This window comes from Pelophylax lessonae (genome assembly GCF_965119305.1).
Source record: "Pelophylax lessonae genome assembly, chromosome: 7".
In the NCBI taxonomy this organism is placed as follows: Eukaryota; Metazoa; Chordata; class Amphibia; order Anura; family Ranidae; genus Pelophylax; species Pelophylax lessonae.
In genome coordinates, this window is record NC_138774.1 from 140,102,717 (window position 1) to 140,119,918 (window position 17,202).

The following is a 17,202-nucleotide window of genomic DNA, read 5'->3' on the forward strand; positions in this document are numbered from 1 at the left end:
GTCTGCAGCATATGGTGCAGAATTATCTAGGAGCAAGAGCAGACTTGGAAACCTTTCCAACTGGGTTACTGGGTCTTGAGAGTTGGACCACTGGCCAGAACTTGCTCAATATGCAATGGAGCTACTGGCCTGTCCTGCTTCCAGCGTGCTTTCCGAACTGACATTTAGTGCTGCTGGAAGTTTTGTGATGGATAAAAGAGTGTGTCTGTCCTCAGACTCCATTGACCGGCTGACATTTATCAAAATGAATTAGTCCTGGATCAACAAGCAGCTATCAAGCCCCTGATGCTGATGTACCTGATTTAATTTGCTAGGGATATGGGATCCCATAAAAGACTGCCTCTGCTGTCTATCCTATTCCTGAATCTTGATTATGCTAGCTTCCACCCAAGGCCCAATTTTTTCTGAACCTGTATCACAGGTGCATGTAATTTCAATTTTTGTTTCAAATTTTTACCAGCAGGGCCCGTTCCTGCACCCAGCAAGAGTACCTGTGAGGGGTTACAGTGTTCAGGCACCACCAACATCGAAGGCCCAATTTTTCTGCACCTGTATGACAAATACATATAATCTCTATTTTTGTTTCTAATTTTTAACAGCAGGGCCTGTTCCAGTGCCCAGAAAGAGTAACCGTGAGGGGTTACAATATTCAGGCACCATTAGGGATGGGTGAACGGTTTGGGCCGAGCATAAGTTTAGCCTAAACATCGCCCATTCAGGTACTTGCCTAACACCTGAACTTTCGCAGCTTGTAGCGGGATGTTCGCCCGCTGAGCCCACAGTTAATAGGTTGTTAAGGCTTCCCTGCTGAGAGCTGAATTAAAAAAAATAAATGTAAAAAGAAAATGTAAATTAAAAAAAATTGGGGTAAAAACAGCTTGGGGGACCCTTTGTGTCTTGTATGGCTTTTAATGGGAACCCTATGACAGAATTAAGAAAAAAAAACGGCGTGGAGACCCCCCCCAAAATCTATACCAGGCCCTTCGGGTCTGGTATAGATTTGAAGGGGAATTCTATGCCAAAATTTTTAAAAAACGGTGTGGGGTCCATATCAGACCCTTATCGTCTGATGCAGCCTAGCAGGCCAGGAAAGGGGGGGACGAGCGAGTCCTCCTGAACCATACCAGGCCGCTTACCCGCAACATGGGAAGGATGCTTTGGGATGCCCCCCAAAGCACCTTGTCCCCATGTTGATGGGGACAAGGGCCTCTTCCCGACAACCCTGTACTGAGATTGTGGGGGTCTCCAGGTTCAGCCCCCTATGTGAATTGGTATCAGGTACATTGTACCCCTACCCAGTCACCAAAAAGTGTACAAAAAAAATAAACACACAAGACAGTTTTTGAAAAATCCCTTATTTAAAAATAAAAAAATGGTGTCCCCTAATGTAAATCCAATGTCAATCATGCCACCCAAAAAAAGGAATAAAAAAAAAAGCTCTGTTCTCCGTGAATGCTTCCCGTGGACTGCCTATTTGTGTTTTGACAGTTCTTATATAGGGAATGGGCAGGACCCCCTGCCCCAAAGCACCCACTCCCCCATGTTGAGGGCATGTGGCCTGGTATGGTTCAATTTGGGGGGGGGCAACTCATCCCCTCCCCCTTCCTGCCCTGCCAGGCTGCATGCTCGGATAAGGCTCCGGTATGGATTGGGGGGGACCCTACGTCTTTTTTTTTTTCTTTTTTTTTATCTGTATTGCCGGGAGCTGACGATACATTACAGCCGCGAGCAAGTTTAAATTACATTTTTTCTTTAAAAATGTCAGTATTGCTGCAGCAAGGTCTATACATCGTATAAATGTGCCACTTTACAGGCAGACTAAGGGGACAACCAAGGCACAATATTTAAAGGAATTTTTCATTTTTATTGTTTCCCTTTAAGCATCATTAAAATCACTGCTCCTGTAAAAATGATTGTTTTAAAAACATTTTTTTTGCATTGATGCATGTCCCCCAGGTCAGTACCTGGGTTCCCATACACTTTTTATGGCAATAACTTGCTTATAAGCCTTTAAAATTAGGACTTTTGATTTTTCATGTTCGTGTCCCATAGACTTTAATAGAGTTTGAATGTTCTCTAGAACTTTTCCCCTGTTCGAGATGTTCTGGTGCAAACCGAACAGGGGGGTGTTGGGCCTATCACTTTTCACCAATGTCTGTTTTTTTACACTACTACATACAGTATTTCATTTCCTGGATAAAAAAAAAAAAAAAACCTTCATAGTTCTTAATGATCTCCCAACTTTTACTTAAAATTGCAAAATAAATATTTATTTCTCAGTTCTATGCTAATGTTAAAGCAGTCCTAGTTAAGCTATATCAGTGACAAATGTGGGGTCATTTTAAAGGAAACCAGAACTTAGGAAAATACACGGGCTACTATTGTTACCTCACTGTAAAAATAATAGTTTCCAGGCTTCAGTACTTTTTGAGACGCTGACCTGGAACAACCATGCAGGTTAGGAAGTCCGAGTTCAAGCAGAACTTAAAGTGATACTGAATTATACATTTTTAAAATAAATATCACTTGCTAAGGTAAAGATTTAGCTGAAATGCTGCCTCCTATTATTTCAAAGCTCTTTTTTCCTGCTGCTTCAGCCGGCAGCACTAGTGCTGGCCGTGATATTCAGATTAAGAGATTCTCTTTTCCCTTGAAGGCTTTCATAGAGATATCTTTGCATGTGTGCTTCCAGTCAGAACCAGTGCTGAATAGATGTGCATCCATTCAAACACGACCCATAGAAGTAATTTCCCTACGGTCCGCCCCTCCAAGCTAATTGACAGCTGGCGCTGGTGCTGTTATCTTTGACCTGGGTAAATGTCCTTCTCACCCAAAAGGAAGTTGCTGCACTTTAGAAACCTGGAGCTGGCGGCAGTGAATAGGGACTAGGTAAATATTTGTGCACACATACATATAATGCATGTTAGGTAGCGGTGGATGTTTACAATACTGCTTAGCATGCATAAATAAAATAATAATAATAACATTTAGTACCACTTTAACTCACCTCCCCTCATTTCTTTAAGACATCTTCACCTGGTCTTCTTTCAGGTTTGGGATCTACAGCCATCTTGATTGGCTGAGCTAGAAAGGCGTAACTTGAATGCATACAGGAGTTCATTGTGCACCAAGGTGTGCAAAGAATATACACTGAGCTGTACAATTTAGTGAACATTCTGTCAAAGGCTGCAATATTTTGCCCATGGAGTTATCAAAAGATATAAGAAACAAGAGGATGGATCTGCCTACCAGTGCCATCCTACAGCTTTAATATTAATATTGGCATGAATGACATTTTAATTGTCAGTGAAAAAAAGTGGTGATACATTTTACATCATATGTATCAGGGGAAGAAGATCATTATGCAACCTGACTTACTGATGAAAAAATGAACGAGAGCAGATGTCTTCTATCGTTCATGACACATCTTCTCTTCTTTTGGCTAGTTTTAAAGGTGTAAAAACTTAGAACCCCTGGTGCATAGCATGTGTTATAAAAGATTATTATTTTCGGAATAGTTGTACCTCTAGTACATAGTGAATTTCCACTACTATTTCCATCTTGTTCATTGGTTGGTGGGTTGGTTTATAGTACATATGAGTATGTTTTTATTATCTTTTCCTGTCTAGAACAAAGAAATCAGCCAAAAAAAGAGAAGAAAAAATTGTCCCTCCTTTGTTGTCACCTTTGGGGGATGAGCAAGTTCACAGATTACATTCCAATGACAACAGTTCTTTTAGTCAGGAGGGCAGCATTGCAACTGTGCAGGTTCCTGTCACTTCCTCAAGACACAAAAAGAATGGGAGCACAACGAACACTAAAGTAAGTTGTTGGAGTTTTGGTTTTAAGATTTAAGAATGGTGAATTGTTTTTTAGTTTTTTGTTTTTGTTGTTATGATCACAAGCCTCTACACAATTTACATTGATTGGCAGTTGTGCTTAAATTATGTTTTACAAAACTTCTGTTAGATAGGAGCTGGGACCTTGTGCCAGGCCCCACAAAGCTGTTGACTTCTAGATTGGCCTACAATGCCTAGAATTATAACACCTGTTTGAAAGTATGGATGCATTTTCTGCACATAGGTGACACAGATAGCAATAACATTTTGCAAAAAGCTCTTACCACTCCCTACTGTTTCCGAAACCTTACTTCAACCACTTAGTGAACCAAGCACTGATCTGTAAGGATGGGCTGTGTGTTCGAGTCAAACGTAAGTTTGACTTGAACATCAGCTGCTCGTGACTGTCTGAAAGGTACTCTACTCGGCCATGGTGACACACATACTCAAATGTTTAGTTTCCTTTTTCTGCAGTTACTTTGTCTCCTTTGTGGTTTAAAGACTTTATTTTTTAGACAGATGATGCATTCTCCATAATCTGAGCCATTTATCTTGCATTTACAGGAAGATGAGCACAGAAGACCACCAAGCAGTGGCCTTGAATCTATACCACATCATATAGAGCCTGATGTATGGTCATCAATACCTGCAATAAACAATGGCAATACTGATTCTCAAAGAACGAAGATAATGTTTGATGAAGCGTATGTTAATTCATATTCAAATTAATGTTTGTGATTTGATGTGGATCATGTTTTTTTTTCCAGCATAATACTATACAGTCTTATCTGTCAAAAGAAATGTTTTTATTTGCCTGGAAACAACTATTTTTAGTAATAACTATGATCCATATGTCTGACAACAGATAACAGTGGTACCTGCAGCCTGAAGTGGATTTAGATGGAATATAAAGCGTTTTTTTTTTTTTATCATGTTCATGAATTAAGTAAACATTTCTTTTCAGTTGGGTAGATATGAAATATTACATTTGTTGCATTTTTACTTTTAGCCAGCAGATGGTGTAATTAGAACTTTTTTGTATGTTTTCCCCTATCGTTGCATCACCTGATGTAAAAGCCATGAGGCTGATTTACTAAAGACAAATAGAATATTCACTTTGCAAGGGAAGTTTCACATTAGGGAGGGGAATTTGCCCCATAGCTTAGTGAATGAGCTGAATCTCTGCTGACTTCCATCATCCAATCATGTGCCAGCAAGAATGCATTTTTTTTCCCCCTTTCACATGATTGAGTATTCTTTGTAAAGTGAAATGTCACCACATCCACCAAACCCTGGGGCAAAATCCCTTTCCAAGTGCAACTTCCCTTCCAAAGTTACCTGCCTTTTGTCTTTTTTTTTTTTAAATCAGAAAACATTTATTAAGAAAATAAAGTACAGTACAGATCATGAAAACATTGCAAGTATACATAACAAGACAACAGAATTGTCAATAATCGTTTCTGTACAATGAGTAAGTAGAAGAACTTTAAAACAAGGAATATAGTGCAAAATAGACCAGTATGCTCAAAATTGTAAACATCTCATCCCATTAAGGCATACAGTTGCCTCCGGCCATCCCCACCCAAGCCCCAGAACAAATACGTGAGTCTTCAACAGGATGCATGTAAAAGAGGTAGAAGGGGTAGCCACCTGCCAAGGGAGTGTAGCGGCCCACTTACTGCAGGGTGGAACCACGCACCTCTCCAGCCACCAGTCATCTCGTGGGAGTCATTACTGTAAAAGCCTCTGCATGACTAGCTCTCCAGGGGTATCCAGCCAAGGAGACCACAATTTTTCAAACTTTTGGGGCCTGCCTCTATGTTGGTATACATACTTCTCTAGAATAAGTGTATCACTCATAGTGGCCACACACCGTTTAATAGAAGGAGGGTTTTCCGATTTCCAGCACAGGAGTAACACCTTCCGGGCCTGAAAGAGGGCTCTAGAGAAAGCAAGTCTTGTCACCTCCTCCGGGATGACCTCCTTCAAGACCCCCAGTAGACAGTGGGCTGCCTGTAATGGGACTGCCACCTGAAAAATTTTATTAAGTGTGCGTAAAATTTCGGTCCAGTAACGATGCAGCTTCGGGCAGTGCCACAGAAGATGTATGAGGTCTCCCGGGTCATGCCTGCATTTGGCAGAGTGTGTTGGCAAGCCGGACCAGCGTGTAATGGGCATGCAGTAGTATGTACAGCTGAGAAACCTTTTGGGATGTATTAGGGGTACACGTGTTGACCACTTGAAATGCCTCCTCCCACTGGTCAGCCGTTAAGGTGCCAAGCTATTTGTCTTTAGTTAGTCAACCCCTCTGTGTTTACAGAAATCAAGCTCAATTTATACAAAAGCGAATGAAAGAAGTGACTCAACCCTTATAAGATGGCTCCATTGGAGGTTTTAGTTAGACATATTAAGTAGACAACTCTTGCTTTGCTGCCTCTTACGATAACCCATAGTGCCATAAGAATACTTTGTCAAGTAGTAAATGTTTATATCAAAAACAAAGATTGTTTGCATATAATAACATATTTAAAACATATATTTAAATATTAACTTAAAAAAATAAATCAAAACCATTATAGTTGCCCTTTAGGTTCAAACTTGACAATACAGTGTTTTCTTTTCTGCTTGTAACTGGATAGAGTTTCAGGAGAAATGTTAGACCTCTAGGTTCAGGTTCCGGAAAACCTGGAAGCTGCATTTTTTTGCTATGCTGCACTAGGGACCTGATATATTTAGTAATGAAATGTGGCACTTCTGTGTGTTTCATCTATCCTATGGTTTCTGACATAAAAGGGACGTAGTAGCAGGTGAAAGTCTCACAAACTCTTTTCCAACAGGGAGCTGTGTCCGATTAGTACAAAGAACAGTAGAATAAAGTCAATGAAGTTTAGTTGCTCAACATTAATTAAGGTGCCGTATGTTTCCCAAAGTTAGTTAAAAAAAATGGTGTGTTGGAAAATCTTAGATGAGAATTAAAGGTAAAAACACTTAGGATTCCCTACCTTAATCTTATTGCTGCAGGCATTCTCCAGGTGCACAGTTTAGCAGCCAACCCCCCACACCAAAATCGTGCAAGTTGCTCTACAAAGGACTGTCGGAAGTCATTATAAATATAGTCTTAGATTCCTAAAATGCAGTTACTTTTTCTTAATACATACATGACTGGATTCAAGGGTATGTTTGTAATAATTGCTTTGTGTTGCAATTTAAATTAGATAGGTGCACCATGGGGTGCATGTTTAACCACTTAAGCCCCAGCCCTATTTCGGACACTTTTTGTTTACAAGTTAGTATTTTTTCCTAGAAAACTACTAAAAACCCCCAAACATTATATATATTTTTGTAGCAAAGACTCTGGAGAATAAAATGTCGGTCATTGCAATATTTTTTGTCACGTGGTACTTGCGCAGCGGTCTTTAAAACGCCATTTTTTTTGAAAAATTTGGAAAAATCACATTTCACTGCATTTAAAAAATACTAAACAGTAAAGTTAGCCCTTTTTTTTGTATATTGTGAAAAATGAGGTCACGCCAAGTAAATAGATACCCAACATGTTACGGTTTAAAATTGCGCCCCCCCCCCCTGGGATGGCAACAAACTTCGGTCAATAGAGATCTCAATAGGCGACGCTTTAAATTTTTTTAATGGTTATCAGTTTAGAGTTAGAGTGTAGCTCTTTTTTTTTAATTATTGCCCACGCTCTGGCGATCACGGCGATACCTCACATGTGTGGTTTGAACAGCGATTTCATTAGAGGCTCGACTTCCGTATACGTTTTTACTCTCTCTAGAGTAACATATCTCCAGAAGGAGATAGATACTCTAGAGAGAGTTCAGAGAAGAGCTACTAAACTAGTACATGGATTGCAGGAAAAAACTTACCAGGAAAGGTTAAAGGACCTTTACATGTATAGCTTGGAAGAAAGAAGAGACAGAGGGGATATGATAGAAACTTTTAAATACATAAAGGGAATCAACTCGGTAAAGGAGGAGAGCATATTTAAAAGAAGAAAAACTACCACAAGAGGACACAGTTTTAAATTAGAGGGGCAAAGGTTTAAAAGTAATATGAGGAAGTATTACTTTACTGAGAGAGTAGTGGATGCATGGAATAACCTTCCTGCAGAAGTGGTAGCTGCAAATACAGTGAAGGAGTTTAAGCATGCATGGAATAGGCATAAGGCTATCCTTCATATAAGATAGGGCCAGGGACTATTCATAGGCTTCGGATATATTGGGCAGACTAGATGGGCCAAATGGTTCTTATCTGCTGACACATTCTATGTTTCTATGTTTTTTTTTGTGCGCGAGCTAACGGTGATGGGGGCGGCTAAATTTTTTTTTTCCCTATTTATTTATTTATTTTTTTTAACTTTATTACAGTTTAAAAAAAAATAAAAATCTGATCACTTTTATTGCTGTCACAAGCAATGTAAACATCCCTTGTGACACCAATATGCAGTGACAGGTACTCTGTATGGAGGGATCGAGGGTCTAAAAGACCCTAGACCCCTCCACTACACTTCCGTGTATGCAAAACGCCAAAAACTGTGTTTTTGCATACAGCCGTTTTTTAAATTTGCCTCTTTTTGCAGCACAGTAACCCGGAAGTGACGTCATGGACACCGCCTCCGGGTTACGTCATCGAAGACCTGATCTAAGCCGTTTCCAGCATTGATCCAGACTCCATTCAGCCGGCGGACGTGCCGGCTGGGTGCTCGGGGCTCCTGGTGGGACGGGAGCCCCGAGCAAAGTCGCGGGAGGGGGGGGACGTCCCCTCCCGCTCACCCGCGTAATGATCAAGCGGCTCCCGAGCTGCATCGGTCATTACCGACGGAAAGCTGACCATTGGCTCTAAACCACGGTACCGGGATGGTGTCTCTAGCTAGAGGCATCATCCCGGTATAACCCCGCAGAGTTTGCCGACATAGCCCTACGTCACTTTGCGGTAAGTGGTTAAAAAACGTTTTTAGCCCTTGAGGTTCATTCATCATCATTATACTGTTTTGTGTTACTCAACATATGCCAATTTTATTGCATGCTGAAAACCATTGTCTGCATATGAGATGGTTTGCGTGAATGTTAAATAAAAAGAAAGAGAAAATTAATTACACATGCACAAAAGTTGTGCTTTTCTAGCATATACTGTATAATGTATTTGAAATGAAAGCTCAGAAATGCACATTATAGTGTGCCAGAAAGAGCTTTCTTTTTAAGTGCTCTGTTGTATTTATCATGTCTAATAGTATGAATTTTGTTTAAAGCGGTGATAAACCAAAAATATTTTAGGTTTTCTTCCCTCTGTTTTCACCGGGTGATCTGACCAGTAACACACTTCTTGTATTAGGATGCCTGTGCTCTGGGTGAAGGAGCAGCAGAGGCACCTTTGGACAGAAACATTGTTAACCTGGGCAGAGGGGAGTGTTAGATGCAATAGCAGATTTAGATAGACTAACTAATTAAAGCTGAACTCCAGCTAACACCTTTTAAGCAATTACAGCAATTTTTTATTTTTATTTTGAGATAAAGGTTTTACATAAAAAAATAAAAGCTGACCATTTTAAGCACAATTGTCAGCGGTAAATGGTTTTTCACTACCCTCTAAAAGCTACATCTGAAAGACAGATTGTTACGATAGTTACATAGTTGGTAAGGTTGAATTAGGAATCCAGTCCATCTAGTTCAACGTGTGCGTGTGTGTCTACAACTTCCCATATCCCTGTATTTTGTGTTCAGTAAGATGCCCATCTAAAAGTATTTTGAAATTAGTGACACTTCCTGCTGAAACCACCAATTGTGGAAGAGAGCTCCACATCCTTACTGCTCTAATAGTAAAAAAAACATCTATGCCATTTAAGGTTTAACCGCTTCTCCTCCGACCTCATTGAGTGGCCACGTGTCTTTTTGAATGACCTGAGACTGAATGGTTTCCTCCCAATGTTGGAATCACCATTAGGCCTCTTGTACACGATACTCCTGTTTGAGCATCTCGCAGCTTGAAAAAGCTCAGTACAGCTTTTTTTTTTTTTTTCTGAGCTAAAATACAGCCCAATAATTGTAATGTGTCTGTGCACACAGGCGCATAAACAAGCGCTGTGCATTCTTCAGTAAGAACAAAATAGAAAAATCTGCATTTTTAGTCAGTAATTTAAGCTTCAATGCACGCAAATACGCACGAATACATGCAAATACACGCAATACATACAAAAAAAAACGTCTGGAAAAAGATGCTCAAACAGGAGTATTGTGTGAAAGAGGACAAAAGGAGATGCTCAAACAGGAGTATTGTGTGTAAGAGGCCTTAAGATATTTGTAGATTGCTATCATATCCCCTCTTAAGCATCTCTTTTCCAAGGAGAAAACATTTTATGTTTGTAATCGTTCCTCATAACTGAGATCCCCCAGCTCCTTTATTAGTTTTGTAGCCCTTCTCTGGACTCTCTCAAATCCCAGCACATACTTCCTGAGGACTGGTGACTTGTTCTACAGAAAACAGAACTTGCTCTGTTGAAAAACGACTTAGAAAAGACTTACTGGCTAGGTCAGCTAGTGAAAATGAAGGAAAAAACGAGAAAACAAACTCAGCCATCACACCTAAGAATTGATAAGCTGCAATATAATTAAAGTTTGCTTTTTGGGTTTGATACCTCTTTATTGAAATTGACTGTGCATGCTTTTTTGTATGATTGCACATTATTAAATGATTACCTTGTTACTTAAAATACAGTATTTTTACTCATCTTCTGTATATTAATTTTTATTTTTTTTTAAATATGTCATTCAGATTACACAATGCTGATTATTACATGCAGGAAGCAAAAAGGTTGAAGCACAAAGCAGATGCTTTGGTAAGTTTTCACCTCTTCTTTTTGCACAGGGATTCTCTTCCCTATTCACTATGTTTCACAGATGCAATGCTTCAGTATATATCTTTCCCTGTACACTGCAACTTACACAATTTATAATCTGCCTGCCTTTACTACACAGACTGTAAACCTAAAAGCACCCAGCCAAAGCTGCACTGTAGTTGAAGAAGACCAGTCATTAACAGATTTGGTTGTATGCCAACCAAGCCATACTTCCCACTTGCATGAAGGACAATATATTCATTTGTATGATGGCCAGTGACCACTTATACAGTCATTAGGAATGTGCTTAATTTAAAGGGGACATCTACTTTGTTTTGAGAAAAAGCTATTTTGTGCTAAATGAGACAACAAAGTGTAACGTGCTTAAAATATGTTACTAGACATATATTGAACAAAATAAAGTCCATTGAAATAAAGTGGCAAAGTCCATCTCCAAAGTTAAAGTGCCTCAGAAATCTTGTAAATGCAGCCAAAAGTTCTTCCTCACACCAACAATAGCACAAACTGCTTACCTCAATCTCAGACCCCTATAACGTAAGAGGTCAACCGCACTGTATAATATATCAGTATCCAAATGATAGTAGCAATAGGGATGTACTCCACAGATGGCTTGATCAATGCTCAGCACCACATAAATAAAAAGGATACGAGGCCAAGATAGGGTAATACTGCTAGGCAGCATTTAGTAGACAAAAAAATGGGTACTCACAAAGGAAAAACAGGAGAGATAACTTCTAAAAGCACTGCTGTCTTTGGCCGGTGACATCACTGATGGCTTCTCCCTATGCATTTTCTCTTAATCAATGTCGCCAGGGGACTGGATCTCACTTTTAGAAGGGTCACTTTTAAAGTGACAGGGCTCAATTTTTTGTATATTTAAGCACAGTTGAGTATTCAGATGGTTTGGGTTCAGCTTACCCATTTAATTTTTGATTTTAGCACTAAAAGCTGAGTTGTTTATTATTTTTTTAAGCCATTTTATTGTCAGCTCAGAGCAAAGTGGTTTATATTACATATCAATATTGCATCAGTTTGTTTAAATTTGATTTGTGATTTTGCTCAATAAGACCCAAATTTTATTAGGAATTGTAATAAAAAGCTAGGATAATTTTCATTGAAGATCCAGTTTGCCTAATATACCATTCACTGTATAATAATAGAAAATCAAAACAAATATGCCACCCTGTGCAGTTGTTTTCTCTGCTATCCAACCTTTAAACATATTGAGAATGATTGAAAACATACCTACATATGCTTTGATTTTTCATAGATATGATCAGATTATCAAAGTCAACAGATTATCAAACAATACTATTGAATCATGTTTGGGCACCTTAAAGGCTAAGTTCACATTTTTAATAAAATAGCCTAGCCTTCACACACAAGTAGCCCCAGTGGGTTAAAAAACATTGCATGTTTTTGAAAATGTATGCTTGTAGGCCATTTCTACTCTCCCAGTCGGGACAGTGCTGGTGTTAGTGGCTTGCTCCCAGCATCACAGGAGTGAGTGGTAGTTCTCCTTCTAATACCCACAGCAAAGCTGCGCACAGACCGCTGATGTCACCCAGGGGGTGGTGCCAGCACACACACAAGCTTCTTGTCTGAGGCTTTGCTGTGGGGATTTGAATGAGGAACACTTCCCACTTTTTTTGATGCTGGGATCATGCCCAGGGCCGCCACTACCACTAAGTGAACTAGGCAGCTGTCTAGGGCGCACTGCCAACTAGGGCACAGCCAGGACCGCTGGTTTCTATACTATCCACCAGGAACTTATCAATACCTTGTTCTACACTACCACTGCTGGCCACCCCGGATACGCTCACACACAGAGAGCAGCGTTTTCGTTGCCACTCCTGTCCCCAGTCTGCCTTCACTCCCTTGGCTGTTTGTGAGAGTTTATTGAAGGGGAGGACCGAGAGAAGTGTGGGAATCCCTTTCTAATACTGGTGGGTGAGGCCGTCCCGTTCACTCCCCAAGCTCCGGGGTGGGGAACACTTAACAGGTGACCACACACCTTATACACATGTACACCGTCCTCCTCCTGCCTCTAATCGGCACTCACCCCTGGACAGCACGACATGCAGATAGCCATTGGCTCCACCTGCCACCACACAGAACGCCAACCCCTGTTATCGTTTGGCTGCGGGACAGCAAGCACACGATTCTGTGATTGGCTGCTCTGACAGGACCCTTATGGCTGCCTCAGCTCTCTTTTTCTTCTTATACTTTAAGGGCAGCCCTAAGAAGCTGGCATGAGCAGTGACCTCTGTGAGTGAAGTTATGGCACCTGTCACACTGTCCCCCCACCACCTGTCAAACTGCCCCCCATCTGTCACACTGTTCCCCTACCACCTGTCACACTGCCCCTCCACCACCTGTCATACTGCTCCCCCCACCACCTGTCACACTGTCCACCCACCCCCTGTCACACTGTCCACCCACCCCCTGTCACACTGTCTCCCCAACACCTGTCACACTGGCCTCCCCACCTGTCACACTGTCCTCCACTACCTGTCACACTGCTGCATTTGGGTGTCTCTTTGCTATATTTGGATGTTTCTTTGCTTTACTGGGGTTTCCCTTTGGTTTGGGTTGTCTCTTTGCTGGATGTGGCTGTCTTTTTGCTATATAGGAATGTCTCTTTGCTATATGTGGATGTTTCTTTGCTGGATTGGTCTGTTTCTTTGCTGGAATGGGCTGGGGTTTTTTTGTGCTGGATTTGGCTGTCTCATTGGCATCTTATGGCATGTATTTTTGCAAATTAAAACTTTAGCAGTTTCATGTTTGGATGTTTTAATATTTTTAAAGTCATAGAAGTTTTAATTATTTTTTTTATTGGGGTGGGGGATGCAAGTAGCTGGACGCTAAAATAGTAAAAAATAGTGCACAAAATAGTCTAGCACCGGCCCTGATCATGCCTCTAACAGTTGCAGTACTGGGGAACCTGGCCAGGACATATTAACACTAACTTTTTAGCGAGGCTTCTAAGGAGACAGGCACAAATGGTCTTAGGGTATGAAATTACAGTAAACAAGATTTTACACAAATGTACAATGTATTTAACCTACTGTGGGTACTTGTCTGCATAAGCTGTTTTCCTAAAAAAGTGAACTCAAAGTAATACATTTTCTTTAAAATAACAATATGTTATACTTACCTGCTCTGTGCAATGATTTTGATCCTCCTCTTCTTGGGTACCTCGCCAGCACTCCTGGCTCCTCCCAACTGCCAAGTGCCCCCATAGCAATCCATTCATGCCCGAGCTGGCCCTGTGTGTCCAAAAGACTCACAGAGCATGTCTCAGCCCCAGCCCCTGCTCCCTCCTTTCTGTCTGTGATTGATAGCAACAGGAACCAATGGCTACTGCTCCTGTTTCTACATCAATAGGGAGTAAAAGAGAGCCTCTGCTCGCATGCACATTGCTGGGTCAAGATTGGGCTCAGGTAAGAATAAGTGGAAGGACTTGGGGTAGCTGCACTCAGAAAGTTTTTTATCTTCATGCAAAGAATACATGAGGGTAAAAACACCTTTTTACCCTCATGTATTCAGACCTCAGTACCATGCTGCTCTGTTGTCTGTAGATCCCCCGATTTTCTGGGTTTAGTTGTGGCTTTTTATCATGTATCATGTGACACTCTGTATATCCTGCTCATAGACTATGTTCCTTCCACAGCCATTTTCTGCAATGCCCAGAGTCTATTACGCTCCCCTTCGTAATCTTTCAGACTCTGCAAATTATGTAACTTCCTTCACAGATCTGATGGTGGGTGGGATTGAATACATCCTAATTGGCATTCAATCCCACCCAGTCACACCTACAGGAAGAGTCTAAACCTCACTAAAAAAGGACTTTCCTCCCTAGCGCTCTAAACAAAAGGGGAAAAAGAGAAAGGGGGCCACTGATTCCATGCCACCATTGTTTCCCCTTTTTGTCAAATGTATTAGTCAGTGGGATCCACCCAGTTTTTGTCTTTGTAGAGGTGCTGCAGCAGGAGATGCTCTATGTTGACTTTATGGGCATTTAGTATTACTTGATGTGATGTTTAGCATTCTTGTTTTGTTCCATTTGTCTTTGTATTGTTTTTTGTATTATTTCCCTGAACAAACCTTCGCTGGAACCCCCCACCCTGACCCAGGTGCCTATATACCTCTTAATGACAGTAGCAACCTTCTCTGGTGTTTACATCCTTGGGTCCAAAATCTTTTCCTGCTCAGGCTGCACCTGCACAGTAACTCCAATAGGCCTGTATGGGGTCATACAGCAGCACAAGAGATGCTAGGAGTACATCTTCCTTTAAGTCTAATGAGTAGATGGCCGCTGCTGTTGTAGAGAAGTTGGTATACACATGGAAGTGTTCTAGCATAGATTAGAATAGAGGGCTCAGGAGGATGGGCTGAGTTTTTTTTTTTTTTAATAGAACTTGTACTTTTAATGTTATCGACTTCAGATTCCTGTTATAGTTCCCAGCTGTGCTCCCAACCTCACTCCTCCTGCTACAAATCCCTCCCCTGTTGCTTGTCCATAACATTAAATGAAAACTTCAACAGGGAAAATAATTGCAGAGAGACAAAAAAAAAAAAACACTAGGTGATTTAAAGCAAAACTATAGATTTTTTGTTAACATCATGGCTGATTTTCTAGTGCCAGGGTTTTTTCTCTTTTTTCTTTTCACCATTATTGGCAGAAGTATTAATTTCTCCTGCACTCAGGGTGGTAATATTTAGGCTGCATGATAACACTGCCCCGGGGGTTGGGTCAGAGATAGAATAGGTTTAGAGAGGAATGACACTGACACTGAGCTGAATGAAACTGGCTCTTTTCCAGCCCAGAAGACTGAAGACACCTGGTGGTGAGATAGAAGTACTGCATGGACAGCTCCTTACTGAAGTCAAGTATCACAGCAAAAACTGTTGTTTTATTTTATTTTTATTTTCATGCAAATTTTTTTTTTTTTTTACATTTTTGGCTAGAGTTAATTTACAACTCTGCAGTATATACTGAAATATCACTTATTTGTGATCTGACTCCTTAAGTGTTGCTTGCACAGAAATAAGTACTTGTGCATGTGTTGTGCATTGAGGACTTTTGTTCATAACTATGTTTTACAATAACTGTGTCTTTTTATTATGTTTCAGATAGAAAAGTTTGGCAAAGCTGTGAATTATGCTGACGCTGCTCTCTCTTTCATCGAGTGTGGCAATGCTATGGAGCGAGATCCATTAGAAGCGAAATCTCCATACACCATGTACTCAGAGACTGTGGAACTCATCAGGTTAATGTCTATTTTGTGATCATTTTCCTTATCTCATTTCGGTCGTAATTAGAACCTGCTAAGTTTTTTAAAGAAAATAATTTCAGCATAATGATTTGTTCAAGGCATCTTCATCTCTGAAGTCAGCGTAATTACTTCTTGCCATTTTATTAATGTGATGGAAAATGTGTAATTGATGGACAGTGCTTTTATAAATTAGCCCCTTTAGAGGTTATAATGTGACTGTTATAATTTGCAATATTCATAAAATTCAAATTGAAATGTAGTGGGTGGCTATAAAGCACAGTCATTATAATATTTGGCACAGAAGCCTGCCTTTAAAGGGTGCAATATTACACTGCAAATTACATTCAAGAGGTTTTTGATCATTTTTTTTTCCTATGAAGAAAAATGTTCTTTTCTTCTTTTCTTTGGTCTATAAGGTCGATGAGAAGAAAAGTGAACTTTAATCAACAAAGTTAAAGTGAATTATAGCCGTTTTTGTCTTACAGATATTAAGCAGCTCATCTCCTCTGAAGTATCAATTGATTCATTTAGTGAATTTAACCTCCCTCATAATGAAAGTTAAATAATTATGTTATCATTTTTTTCAGTGGCCATCAACCACAAAAGATGGAGACTGCATGCTAATATGCAGGTCTTGTTTAAAGATCTTACATTTAATAGGAAGGTACAGCTAAATACAAATATACAAATATACACATGCACAATCACACACACCTGTCTGTGTATCTTTCTATCTATCCATAAATCTTTCGCTCCCTGGCTAGTATATCTATCTATCTATCTATCTATCTATCTATCTATCTATCTATCTATCTATCTATCTATCTATCTATCTATCTATCTATCTATCTATCTATCTATCTATCTATCTATCTATCTATCTATCTATCTATCTATCTATCTATCTATCTATCTATCTATCTATCTATCTATCTCTAGCTAGCATCTAACTCTATTTGTTCATATTCCTATCCATTTCCTGCCATGTAGGGAGGGTGGACCCAGAGTGAACTGGTAGCCCCCAGAAGGTGGTTCACAGCCTTGGTTTCAATCCCTGAAGATAGCTTTTGCCCTTTTAGCTATATTTAGTAGCATACAAACTCAAGGAAGCTGAAGACCAGTCATCATTTATCTTATTATAATAGTCCAAATATTGTGTATTTTAAGTGTACAGTGAGGGAAAAAAGTATTTGATCCACTGATTTTGTACGTTTGC

General features: G+C 40.1%; 1 protein-coding gene across 1 annotated transcript in view; it reads left to right on the plus strand.

Annotated features, from left to right (window-relative positions):
- Nucleotides 1-17,202, plus strand: part of AFF2 (ALF transcription elongation factor 2) — a 775,685-nt gene that overhangs the window by 699,411 nt on the left and 59,072 nt on the right. The window contains exons 13-16 of the mRNA XM_082263635.1: nt 3,630-3,822; nt 4,404-4,543; nt 10,623-10,686; nt 15,844-15,980. Coding sequence (XP_082119761.1) covers nt 3,630-3,822; nt 4,404-4,543; nt 10,623-10,686; nt 15,844-15,980 — 534 coding nt within the window. The remainder of the gene's footprint in view (nt 1-3,629; nt 3,823-4,403; nt 4,544-10,622; nt 10,687-15,843; nt 15,981-17,202) is intronic.